We start from the raw sequence: 13705 nt of genomic DNA on the forward strand, positions 1-13705 counted from the left end.
CCTATTCTACCCCGGATCTTCATGGGTCAGAACTGTTTTAAATAGAGGTGTAATGACTCATCAATTCTATCCAAATGTGCACAGTAAACAGCCCCCTACTAAGTTTCACTGCATTTCTCATTTGTGTGTTGATTAGCTCCACACTCAGCAATATTCCAGCCAATCCAGTGATTGACATTGTGAGCAACAATCCACTCCGCCAGGGTATGATGACACCCAATCAACCAGATCACCCTGACCACCTGATCCCGTTAGTCGCCTCTTCTCACCAGCAAAGGTTGCTGGAGACCAATTCTAAACCGAAATTCTTTCTTTGAAAGTATGCAAAACATTTGACTACTTGTAACATACTGCTTAGATCAGGGGGCTTTCAAAAGGCCTGGTAGTATATTTATTATTTTGGATATATAAACAATATAAATAGTCAAATTTGCTGACAATAAAGGCAGATATAGTTGCAAGTAGGCTACGAAAACACAACTCTAATCAAGTAGGGTATTGCTTCTCAGGCACTGCCCGCATCATCATAAAGTTCGCCACACATTTCGTTTTTATTTCAATTTTTTAAAAATATATACAAAATCCTTAAATATTCCAAGTCCAACTTGTATTCTATTATCGTACTCATCAAGGAATACATTTATGTTGGGAGGCCCTTTCCCAGGTTCATTGTACACAATTGTTTTATTGATAACACAACTGTTTATTGGTTACATATAAGGTTTGAACAACCAAAAAAAAATAAAGACACCGCCTGCCCGCACTATATTTTCAAAAACCATTGCCTGAGAACCAATTCTTTCATTTTTTAATCCTAAGGAAATTGTTAAAAGGTTAACAAATCCATTACATCCAGTGTAAGGTATTCAAGCGTCATGCAAGTTTTGATGCATTTGTGAGGAATGTCAATGCAGGTTGCAAAGCATTACAGTAAATCAATAATATTTATTTCCTGTCAATTTTTTTCTGCATACAAACTGATATATTTTTATTCTTGTAAAAGACAGTCCATCTACTTTCTACTGTTCGGTAGCAAGGCATATTTCTTGTGACTTGATTCTTGCATATTGTATAAATATATCACAGACAATCAGGAACACTGAATGGTGGTATCAGGATTTGACACCAGAGGGCTCTGTACTGTCGTTACCGCTGTCATCGGAGAAGTAGTTGTCTTGGGAGACTGACTGTTCGGCCAGACGCTGTTTCCTGGATAAGCGAAAAGCAAGACATAATATTATAGACTTATAATCTTCAAAACAGAAACAAGGTCAGACAACATCGTTATCCTTGCCGTTGTTTTACGCCGCACTCAGCAATTTTCCAGCTATATGACGGCGTCTGTAAATAATCGAGTCTGGAACAGACAATACAGTGATTGACATCATGAGCATCGATCCACACAATTGGGACCCGATGACACGCATCAACCAAGTCAGCGAGCCCGACCACCCGATCCCGTAAGTCGCCTCTTACGACAAGCATAGTCGCCTTTTATGGCAAGCACAAATTACTGAATACCTATTCTACCCCGGATCTTCACGGGTCTTATCCTTGTCAAATGGAATGATAACATGTAGCAGATTTTCATGTCAGAATCTCTTATTAAATAGGAATATTATTCCACAAAGCAATCATTGCCCTATAACTAAGGTGAGGTGAAATGGGTTTAACGTCACATTGTAGTTAATTGCACGTGTGTGTCTGTGTGTGATGCTTGTACTAGCCCGGACTAATGCCGGTTTTTATAGTGCTAGCCCACTGAGATACCATGCCTCAGTCTGACATGGATACCACACTCAGCACAGCATACTGACTCCAAGTCAATCAGCCCTCATTATGTCCCTTTATGGTGAGTGCCAGGTAGGGAATCAACAAGTACCAGATATTAATGATCTAGATGCTCCATCCACCAGACCACAGAGGTGGCCTAGGACTAAGGTAAGTCTATGTTAACATACAGCTACCATAGTTCTCAGATCACTGTGTCAAAAGAAGCCCTGTTATTAAACTACACAAATCTATCTTAAATATTTATTTATACCAAGAAAGCTGATTGTTAAGCAATAGACAAGGCTCTCTAGCTCACCTGACTGTAGCTCACCTGACACAAGCAGAATCATTTTCATGACACTTCAGCCTTATTTTGGTACAAACATCTACATTGAGAAAAATGGTGCAAAAAAATCCAGGAAAAAGCAAAAGAGGTATCTTTGCAATATTATTTTGGACAATATTCTGTGCTAATAGTGATGCCTTCATGGATCTTCTTGTATTGATTACATTCACACTAAGTTTAAGCCCTCAAAAAGACGTTTTTAACTTTTTGTAAAATCTGAGTTCCTTCGCATTTAGAAAAAAACAACAATAAAATCAAATTGATTTTAACAAGATAAGATTTCTTCATAAAAAGGGACCTGCATGCCAAGTTTCATCAGTCAAACAGTATCAGAGGACACAGTTAAGACCAAGGTTATGTGCACAGTTCAACCAACTGCAAAGGTCAGGGTTACTGGGGGTCAGGTACCTTGTGAGTAGTCAATCACATCAAGAGGTACGGTGAGGTGAAATTTGGTTTAAGGTCGCGTCCAAGATTATTGCACTTATATAGCGATGTGCATGCACGTGTATGTGTGTGTGTGGCTGCTTGTACTAGTCCGGACTGATGCCGATTTATAGTGCTAGCACACTGAGATACCATGCCGCAGTTTAATATGAATACAGTATACTGACTCCGAGCCGACCAGTCCTTGCTTTAGCCCCTTAATGCCGAGCGCCAGACAGGGTAACAACAAGTACCATCTTTTAACGTCTTTTGGTATGACGCGGCAGGGGATCGAACCCCGGACCTTCCGCTCTCTGGGCGGACGCTCTACCACTAGACCATGGAGGCGGTTCCATCACATCAAGAGATCCTTATTTGAAGTGATGTAGGTCACTAGCCTTTGCCTCGACATCCGAAGCAATGGCTGTTTTGGCTTTGACTGGCCTAGGGGTTACATTGTCCCAAGTGCTGGCCTGCTATCTGACTTGATAAGGAATTGTTTCATAGGCATTACTTAGAAGTTGACGGATGACAGGGTAGACACAATTCATGGATAACAGCTTCTTTAATTACTGTAAAGGCAACGTTTCTGTCCAGATACGGATCTATCCCGAAACGTCACCTTTACAGTAACTAAAGAAGTTGTTATCCATAAATTGTGCCTTCTCTGACCTAGTAATGGCCAAGAATGACAATTTCAATATGGCCACCATAGCAGCCTTGTATGAAATCAGATCTTGATTCTGTGATCAAGTTTTAAAGACACCATAGCTGGATCATTCACACAATTTCAGCTTCATAGGCCTTGATAGTTTCGGAGGTGATGCTGAAAATGCCAAAGTTAATGGAGGACTGACACACGGACCACACGCCCCAACATAAGCTCTCTTGACTTCAGTCAGGTGAGCTAAAAAAGTGTAGAGTTGTTCTTCATCTTACCTCAGTTCTATCCTGGAGCACTTTGGACATTTGCCTGGTATGTAGCAGGTCCTGTGATAGCACGCATGGCAATCTGGAAACAAGGGCATCACATCAGAGCATTGACGTGTTGGTTTCATGCCGGAACGGAGTCTGGGCTGTGCAACGAGAACTGACCAGCAGATTTCTGTTAATTCTAGTCTATTTTACAAGTTTGGGGTACTGGTTGGCTGGTTGGTTTGTTGTTTTACGCTGCACTCAGCAATATTCCAGCTATATGACGGCGGTCTGTAAATAATCGAGTCTGTACCAGACAGTCCAGTGATTGATATCATGAGCATCGATCCACATAATTGGGATACGATGACACTGACCACTCGACCACTCGATCCCGTTAGTCGCCTCTACCGACATTTATAACTCCATAAACGCCAAAACAATTATATGTCAATTCTTATAAATATTGTGACAACTGCTTATTTATCAGACAACGGTGACATTGTACAGCGCAATGGTGCAACACAAAACCCTGTTCATCCTTTTGTCATTAATTTGGTTTATGGGGACATATTTATTGTAAAATAACAATATTTTGCAAGAAGAGCATGTGTAGTCTAGTCAGATTTCAGACGAGGAGACTCGTGGCTATGTCTCTAACATTTACCACTTTGGTGAATCACACAAGCAGGGGTACAGTGCTGACAAAATCTAGACACATAATCAGGGCAAATCTGGGATTCCAACCAACAATCACAGGTTCCTGACACACCAAGGGACACAACTCTACACAGCAAATTGTGGAGCCTTAGATGACTAGTCCACCCGTGGTCACAAGACCTGTGTAGACACTGCAAAGTATATATGGTAAACCTGCTCTTGATGCAAGCAGTAAGTAACATTAAGAGATGATTCACATACCTGCACAGTGCTTAAGTCGATGTTGCTTACCTGGACACTGGTACACCTTGTCTAGCTGGAAGGGGAATACCTGGACACTGTTAAGTAGATGTTGCTTACCTGGAAACTGGTCCACCTTATCTAGCTGGAAGGGGAATACCTGGACACTGGTAGACGATGTTGCTTACCTGGACACTGGTACACCTTGTCTAGCTGGAAGGGGAATACCTGGACACTGTTAAGTAGATGTTGCTTACCTGGAAACTGGTCCACCTTATCTAGCTGGAAGGGGAATACCTGGACACTGGTAGACGATGTTGCTTACCTGGACACTGGTACACCTTGTCTAGCTGGAAGGGGAATACCTGGACACTGGTAGACGATGTTGCTTACCTGGACACTGGTACACCTTGTCTAGCTGGAAGGGGAATACCTGGACACTGGTAGACGATGTTGCTTACCTGGACACTGGTACACCTTGTCTAGCTGGAAGGGGAATACCTGGACACTGGTAGACGATGTTGCTTACCTGGACACTGGTACACCTTGTCTAGCTGGAAGGGGAATACCTGGACACTGGTAGACGATGTTGCTTACCTGGACACTGGTACACCTTGTCTAGCTGGAAGGGGAATACCTGGACACTGGTAGACGATGTTGCTTACCTGGACACTGGTACACCTTGTCTAGCTGGAAGGGGAATACCTGGACACTGGTAGACGATGTTGCTTACCTGGACACTGGTACACCTTGTCTAGCTGGAAGGGGAATACCTGGACACTGGTAGACGATGTTGCTTACCTGGACACTGGTACACCTTGTCTAGCTGGAAGGGGAATACCTGGACACTGGTAGACGATGTTGCTTACCTGGACACTGGTACACCTTGTCTAGCTGGAAGGGGAATACCTGGACACTGGTAGACGATGTTGCTTACCTGGACACTGGTACACCTTGTCTAGCTGGAAGGGGAATACCTGGACACTGGTAGACGATGTTGCTTACCTGGACACTGGTACACCTTGTCTAGCTGGAAGGGGAATACCTGGACACTGGTAGACGATGTTGCTTACCTGGACACTGGTACACCTTGTCTAGCTGGAAGGGGAATACCTGGACACTGGTAGACGATGTTGCTTACCTGGACACTGGTACACCTTGTCTAGCTGGAAGGGGAATACCTGGACACTGGTAGACGATGTTGCTTACCTGGACACTGGTACACCTTGTCTAGCTGGAAGGGGAATACCTGGACACTGGTAGACGATGTTGCTTACCTGGACACTGGTACACCTTGTCTAGCTGGAAGGGGAATACCTGGACACTGGTAGACGATGTTGCTTACCTGGACACTGGTACACCTTGTCTAGCTGGAAGGGGAATACCTGGACACTGGTAGACGATGTTGCTTACCTGGACACTGGTACACCTTGTCTAGCTGGAGGGGGAATACCTGGACACTGGTAGACGATGTTGCTTACCTGGACACTGGTACACCTTGTCTAGCTGGAAGGGGAAGATGACGTCATGGGAGCTGCACAACTCACAGATGAAGCCCAGACCCTGACAGAACTGAAACAGCAGCAGTTCACTGTCAACATCAAGATTACTATGCTAAACCTGCTTTCACTGTCAGTATCAAGATCATGATGCTAAACCTGCTTTCACTGTCAGTATCAAGATCATGATGCTAAAACTGCTTTCACTGTCAACATCAAGATCACCATGCTAAACCTGCTTTCACTGTCAATATCAAGATCAAGATGCTAAACCTGCTTTCACTGTCAATATCAAGATCAAGATGCTAGACATGCTTTCACTGTCAATATCAAGTTCATGATGCTAGACCTGCTTTCACTGTCAATATCAAGATCATGATGCTAGACCTGCTTTCACTGTCAATATCAAGATCAAGATGCTTGACCTGCTTTCACTGTCAATATCAGGATCATGATGCTTGACCTGCTTTCACTGTCAATATCAAGATCATGATGCTAAACCTGCTTTCACTGTCAATATCAAGATCACCATGCTAAACCTTCTTTCACTGTCAATATCAGGAGCATAGTGCTAAACCTGCTTTCACTGTCAATATCAAGATCACCATGCTAAACCTGCTTTCACTGTCAATATCAAGATCACCATGCTAAACCTGCTTTCACTGTCAATATCAGGAGCATAGTGCTAAACCTCCTTTCACTGTCAATATCAAGATCACCATGCTAAACCTGCTTTCACTGTCAATATCAAGATCACGATGCTAAACCTGCTTTCATTGTCAATATCAAGATCACGATGCAAACACTGCTATATCAGATCCTACAGTGTAAACTACTGTCATTATTCCGTAATTTTAACCAGGTCAGACATGGGCTGTTTACTACCACACTCAAAGAGACTGGACCAGAAAATTCACAGATTATCATCATGAGCATTGATCTACACAATTGGCAGTCAAGGGTTGATATGCACTAATAATGCACCGTTGGTCCAGATAACGGAGGACTTTTTTCATAAAAAGGTGTTTCTATAAGTGAGTGAGTGCATGTTGTTTTGTACCCCAGTCAGCAATGTTCCAGCCATATCACAGGGGTCTGCAAATAACTGGAACGAAGCTGTTGATGTGACAAGCAATCAACCAAGGCACTGAGTCAATCCAGTTGCATCAAATTTGTGTTTCTTTGTTTGTTGTTGTTGCCATGCCACCCCTTTGGACTAGTTTCAGGAAACCTTAAGGTTACTTGGCAATGGTCTCTTCACGCCGCCTTCTTGGTATGTTATGTCTGCTGAAGTGAAACCGCTGTCTAATATCGGAAGTGTATTGGTTGTTGTGCCTTTCCTAACTGGTGCTGCACTCAACGATATTCCATCTACATGATGTAAATAATCAAATTTGGACCAGACAATCCGGTCATTGATATTGTGAACAATGATCCACACTTTCAGGTACGAGGACACACAAACAATCAAGAGAGGTGAGATGAGGTGAAATTGGGTTTAACGTCGCGTCCAAGATTATTGCACTGATATAGCGACGTGCATGTACGTGTGTGTGTGGCTGCTTGTACTAGACCGGACTGATGCCGATTTATAGTGCTACCCTACTGAGATATCATGCCGCATTTTAGCATGAATACCCCACTCAGACACAGTATACTGACTCCGAGCCGACCAGTCCTTGTTTTAGCCCCTTAATGCCGAGCGCCAGACAGGGTAACAACAAGTACCATCTTTTAACATCTTTTGGTATGACGCGGCCGGGGATCGAACCCCAGACCTTCCGCTCACTGGGCGGACGCTCTACCACTAGACCACGGAGGCGGTCCAATCAAGAGAGAGAACCAGACCACCTGACCCATTTGGTCGCCTCTTGAAACACTGAACCCCTACAGGGTGCATCAAACTGCCTACTCTAATGACATGCATGGGGTAATGGGGTCAACTCTGCCTGGGTGTTTCTCTCAGACTAATATCTCAGACCTTTGGTGGGGATCACCAACCCAAATCCATATTCCAAAGGCAAGGGCGTTAACTGACTGTAAAAGTCCAGTTTCCACCCTTGCCGAAAAGGCTGGAATTTCTGGGCTTCATCGTAGCGCCACCAGTGGCTATTACAAGTTATGTCCCTTCAATGTCCCTCCTACTGACCAATCAGATTTCACCTCTCATATCACTTGTACGGGCTTCAAATAAAATGGCAGCACCAAGTCAAGACCATCTCGATCTCATCAATAATCCAAATCTATATTATGATAAAACGAGTCCTACTTCTCAAAGTGCAACAAATCATGTAAACACCTTGACAAAAGTGAGTAAGTGAGTTGGGTTTAATGCCGCTTTTAACAGTATTCCAGTTATATCACGGCATGTCAGCTTAATGTGGGAGGAAAGCCTGAAGTGAGGCAGGTCTCAGACGTTTACCACTTCGGTGAAACCCACGAACACAGGTATGGTGCTGACAAACCTAGAAACATAATCGGGGCGAACCGGGATTCAAACCCACAATCATAGGTTTCTGGCATGCCCAAGAGATGTGACTCTGCACAGTGAATCGTGGCGCCTTAGACGACTGGGCCACCTGGGCCCCCCCCAGGAAGATGAGCCAACATACCGGGCAGTCTTGGATGTGGGACAGAGCGTTGTGGACACAGTTCTTCAGTTGGTTCACCATGTCCCCACTCTTCACCTGCAACAACAAACAAACACATGGAGAGCTGTCAAACAATACCACAGCAAGGCCTTTATCAGTCAAAAGGAGTGAGTGAGTGAGTTGGGTTTAACAACGCTTTTAACAGTATTCCAGTTATATTGCAACATGTCAGCTTAATGTGGGATGAAAAGCCCGAAGTGATGCAGGTCTCTAGATTCAAACACCTCCCTCATTTCAAACACTTATTATGACAGTTTCTTTACTCATGCAAATTCCATGGATTATAAGTACTACAGCCTTAGCAATAGTATCTCTTTCATTGGACCATGGGCTGCCAGTCTGTTTGCTGGGCGCCTTCGGCTCGTCAACTCACTCGTGTTAGATCTTCCATGGAGAACACTGTTGTTTCATCCAACCAGTGCCGAGGTAATTTTTCTATATCATCTAGCAATCTGTAAACATATGGAGAATTTCACATTAGTGTCGTTTGATATCAATATATCAACATGCGTCAATAAAGTGTATTTGTAAGTCAACAAGTGTACTTATCATCCAAAATCATTCTTCCAACTTTTTCAGTTTTGTAACGGTAATAACCTCCTCTATGTGATAAGACTGCTAACCAGCTTCGGAGGCAGAGAGTGAGTGAGTGAGTTCGGTTTTACGCCGCTTTTAGCAATATTCCAGCAATGTCATGGCGGGGGACACCAGAAATGGGCTTCACACATTGTACCCATGTCGGGAATCGAACCCGGGTCTTCGGCGTGACGAGTTAACGCTTTAACCACTAGGCTACCCGACCGCCCCTCAGAGGCAGAGAGGTTAGTGAGTGAGTTGGGTTTTAACCCGCTTAATGTGGGAGGAAAGCCCAAAGTGATGCATGTCTCAGACGTTTACCACTTCCGTGAAACCCACGAGCACAGGTATGGTGCTGACAAATCTAGAAACATAATCAGGGTGAACCAGGATTCGGACCCACAATCATAGGTTTCTGGCGTGCCCAAGGGACGCAACTCTGCACAGCGAAGTACCGCCTTAGACGACTTGGACACCCTTGCCCCGCAGAGAGATTAGTGATGTCATGGTAACCAATGAGGTCATAATGGTCTGCCAGGTATTGTCATGCAACTTAATTATCTCCGAGAATATATTGCTTCTTAAGTTATGCACGTGATATCTTCTGTGGAAGCCAATTTTTGAAGATAGAAGAAAAAGCAAAATCACAAACAAAAATATGTCCCTTATAGCTTGTTACCAAACTATCAGTCGCAATCTGTTTCCTGTCGAAACCTTTTCATCTAGAGGAACAAACAACATTGTATTTATTTACATCTGATGTCTTGAATATACTGTTGCATCAAGTTGGAACATAATCAATTTCTTTGAGTCAGTTTTATTTTCAGACTCCAAATTCGTTTCAACCAAAATGTTCCCAACACAGAAACATATAAAACTGCCCAGATTAAAGTAGAGTGAGCAAAGATGACACATTTTATCTGACTGTTCAGTTTGAGAACAAAGAATGTCTACTGGCTCAGATAACGCTTACAACTCAACAGTTAAACCAAATTTTAACCAGAAACAGGGACAGATAACCCTCAAATTGTCTGGTCCAAGCCATATTTTAACCGTCAATATCAGGTATATATACCAGAGACTGGAAACACTGTGTTACTCTCATCACAAGCAGCCACCAATGTCTGAACACCTTACAGTATCTGGTCTATATACCGGAAAATTTAAAATCCCAATCGGACATTTGCATTTAGGCCACGCCCCCATCAAATAGCGTATTTTAGTACGACTTTTCACACACATTACAAGTTTACGTATTCATAATATGATGAATTATGAATTGTTTCAATTTAAATTGTTTAAATCACCGGACAATTAATAACAAATAATATCATTTTAGATTTAAATGGAAAACATACGTTTGTTTCTGTTATAATAACGATCTATTAACGTAGTGAACGGTCTAATTAATATTCATGAGTTATATTCATGAGTCTGCTCAAGTGTACGCGTTGTAACATTTGGATCGAGACTATTATCCCATATTTGGTTATCACGTGACCTCACGGGAAAAGTGTTTTTTTAAACTAAAGATTTTTTTAAAAACAAGACAGATAATTTAATCACAAATACTAAAATATCGTTGATAGCAATAGTTATTTGAATACTTTTTTCATCTGTACTTAATTATTGACCATAAAAAAATTGGATTTCGATCGTCCGAGAAAGCAAAATGGCGGTCAATCAAGATTCAATATACGACTAGCTACTGAAAAAAATAAAATCTGCAAATCCTCATTGTATGTCAACCAAGTGAAAGCCGTTAGCCACGACTTACAAAATGATCGTCCAAACTTTGAGGGTTTGGCAGATCCGCTCGACTGATCTGCATCGGTCGACTGGCTGTCGTCACGCTTTCGCTTCTTGTCTGAGGTTACGTATCGTAGCAGTGTGAGGATAATGAGGTACATCGATGATGCAAGGTATTAATGTACAGTTGTAAACACCTTTCACTCAAATTAACAAGATTTTCTCAGTAATTAATCCTCAATTAATCAGTGTCAACTCAGTTTATTGCCTATTACAGTGATTGACCGATTGGACTATCATGTAGGTATGATGTATTTACAGCAATCAAAACAAACAAAGCTTGTCAGTGTAGTTAATCTTCATTGTGTTGCAACTGCAGACAGAAACTGCTCAGTCCTAACTGTTGATCATGTCCGGTCAAAATTTAAGAATGTCCGGACAATACTTTTTAAAATGTCCGGTAAGCAATATTTTAAAACGGACATTTGAGATTCCCAATCGGACATGTCCGGCGCATATGATGGTTTCCGGACCCCTGCTATATACACCAGAGAATGGAAACACTGTGTTACTCTCATCACAAGCAGCCACCACTAATCACTGGACCCTCACCTGCTTCCCTGCTTGCAGACTCTGAGGAAAGATTTAAGATGGAAGAGCTGTTTCCGACAGTCACGTATTGTCTCCAGGTTCCGAACTCGCCGGAATAACAACGCATTGATGTCAAGGATATTAAACAGAGGGTCCTGGAAGATCTTCGCCAGTAAATCATGGGCAAAGTTTGACACACAGTATCTTGTAAAGTCCCACTTGCGGAGCACCCTCCCTGGCACTAGGTCCACTGAGTTGGAATGGCAGCACTGACAGAAGTATTTGCCGAGGTACTCACAGTACCGGAATCGTTTCACATATGCTGCAATGAATAGAGAAATACCACATGACATACGTAACAAACAGGACGTAATAAGCGCCCAGGGCCTCTCAAGATTAGAAATAGAGGGCTCTTATTAGAATATTATTTTGGTGAAAAAAACAGAGTTGAAAGATAAATTTCCTGGTTTATGCTGACAGCCTGAAATGTTTATTTACGACAGATATATTTTTCAAGAATTTAATTGCCCATATTTAAGGGTGCATATAACACACAAGTGCGTATTATACGCAAATAAATAAGACTTGTGAAAGAAGAAATGATTTTATTAGGGAAAGGATTGATTGATTGATTGATTGATGGATGGATGGATGGATGGATGGATGGATGGATGGATGGATGGATGGATGGATGGATTGAGCGAGCACAGGTATGGTGCTGACAAACCTAGAAACAATCAGGGCGAACCAGGATTCGAACCCACAACGATAGGTTTCTCACATGCCCACGAGTCGCACCTTGCGGCACCTTAGATGACTGGGCCAGCCGTGCCCCCTATACGGAGAGGAAGTTCTAGCAAAAATACAAACCTGGCTCGACTTTCATCCCACACCCAGCACACCGGTAGTTCTGTTTGGCTAATATAACACTACGTCTGAAACAAGCAAAGCATCTCTCTCCATTATATATACAAGGTCTTCAGGTATTGTTTGTTTGTTTGTTTGTTTGTTTGTTTGTTTGTTTTTTAACGCCTCACTCAGCAATATTCCAGCTATATGACGGCGGTCTGTAAATAATCGAGTCTGGACCAGAAAATCCAGTGATTGACATCATGAGCATCGATCCACGCAATTGAAACCAATGACATGCATCAAACCAAGTCAGCGAGCCTGACCACCCGATCCCGTTAGTTGCCTTGTATTACAACCATAGTCGCCTTTTACAACAAGCATGGGTTGCTGAAGACGTATTCTACCCCGGATCTTCATGTGTCTCTTCAGGTATTGAACTGTTGAGAGGCCAAAAACCAGATCAAAATTACAAAATTTCCTTAACAACCTGAGTAAACCTTAAAATCAGGACCCTGTGCTTGGTTATCGTGGAGTGAGTGAGAATGGTTTTATGCCGCTTTTAGCAATATTCTAGCAATATCACAGCGGGGACACAAGAAATGGGCTTCACACATTGTACCCATGTCGGGAATCGAACCTGGGTCTTCGGCGTGATGAGCGAATGCTTATATCATCACTAGGCTACACGACCGCCCTGTATATGGTGGAACTACACAGTCTAAACATGGTAAAATCTCCCACAGCGTATGGTGATGACCTACTTGGGAGGGGGATGTATGTTGAAGATGATCTGTGGCCGTGGAGGAGCCCACTCAAGGTTCCCTCGTATTCGTGTCTGAAACACAAGCAGAACATCACTAATGGGAATCAATTTTAACATTAAACTTCACAGGAATCTTCAGGAAATTTTTCATAAAAAGAGATCTGTTTGTTTCAACTGTTTGTTGTTTAACATCACACTTGACAGCAGTCTGTAAATAATCGAATCGGGACCAGACAATCCAGTGACTGATATCTTGAACATAGATCTATGCAATTGGGATACAATGACATGCATCAACCAAGTCCGTGAGCCTGACCACCCAATCACATTAGTGGCTGAAGACCAGTTCTAACCCGGATCTTCACAAAGGCAGGCAAACATGAGGTGCTGAAGAACCTGTTTGTTCACGGGTTGAGATGTGGAACGAGACTCACAGAGCTCCAGATAACTTTTAAGCAATTCAGTTTTTAATCGAAGGTTTCTATTTTAATTGGGTTATTACATTTTTCATTGGGTAACCAATATTTTTTCACTCATTTAATAATCACTCTATTGGGTTTTTCCCGAAATGAGTAGGCATTTTGAGATTTAAAAAAATACAAAATAATGATTTAGATGTATATAACGGTTCTACATATAGGCTTGACTCAGAAATTAGCTTCGT

General features: G+C 42.5%; 1 protein-coding gene across 3 annotated transcripts in view; it reads right to left on the reverse strand.

Moving 5' to 3' along the window:
• Positions 1-930: 930 nt before the first annotated feature.
• LOC124151283 (run domain Beclin-1-interacting and cysteine-rich domain-containing protein-like) overlaps positions 931-13705 on the reverse strand; it is an 86780-nt gene continuing 74005 nt past the window's right edge. For all 3 annotated transcript variants that reach the window (XM_048383311.1, XM_048383312.1, XM_048383310.1), the window contains 8 exons: positions 13040-13113; positions 12297-12361; positions 11448-11748; positions 8884-8962; positions 8472-8546; positions 5842-5932; positions 3485-3557; positions 931-1209 (listed from right to left, as the gene is read on the reverse strand). In XM_048383311.1, coding sequence (XP_048239268.1) covers positions 1113-1209; positions 3485-3557; positions 5842-5932; positions 8472-8546; positions 8884-8962; positions 11448-11748; positions 12297-12361; positions 13040-13113 — 855 coding nt within the window. In that variant the 3' untranslated portion in view covers positions 931-1112. The remainder of the gene's footprint in view (positions 1210-3484; positions 3558-5841; positions 5933-8471; positions 8547-8883; positions 8963-11447; positions 11749-12296; positions 12362-13039; positions 13114-13705) is intronic.

Source organism: Haliotis rufescens, unplaced genomic scaffold (genome assembly GCF_023055435.1).
Source record: "Haliotis rufescens isolate VD_foot unplaced genomic scaffold, xgHalRufe1.0.p SCAF_47, whole genome shotgun sequence".
NCBI classification, from domain to species: domain Eukaryota; kingdom Metazoa; phylum Mollusca; class Gastropoda; order Lepetellida; family Haliotidae; genus Haliotis; species Haliotis rufescens.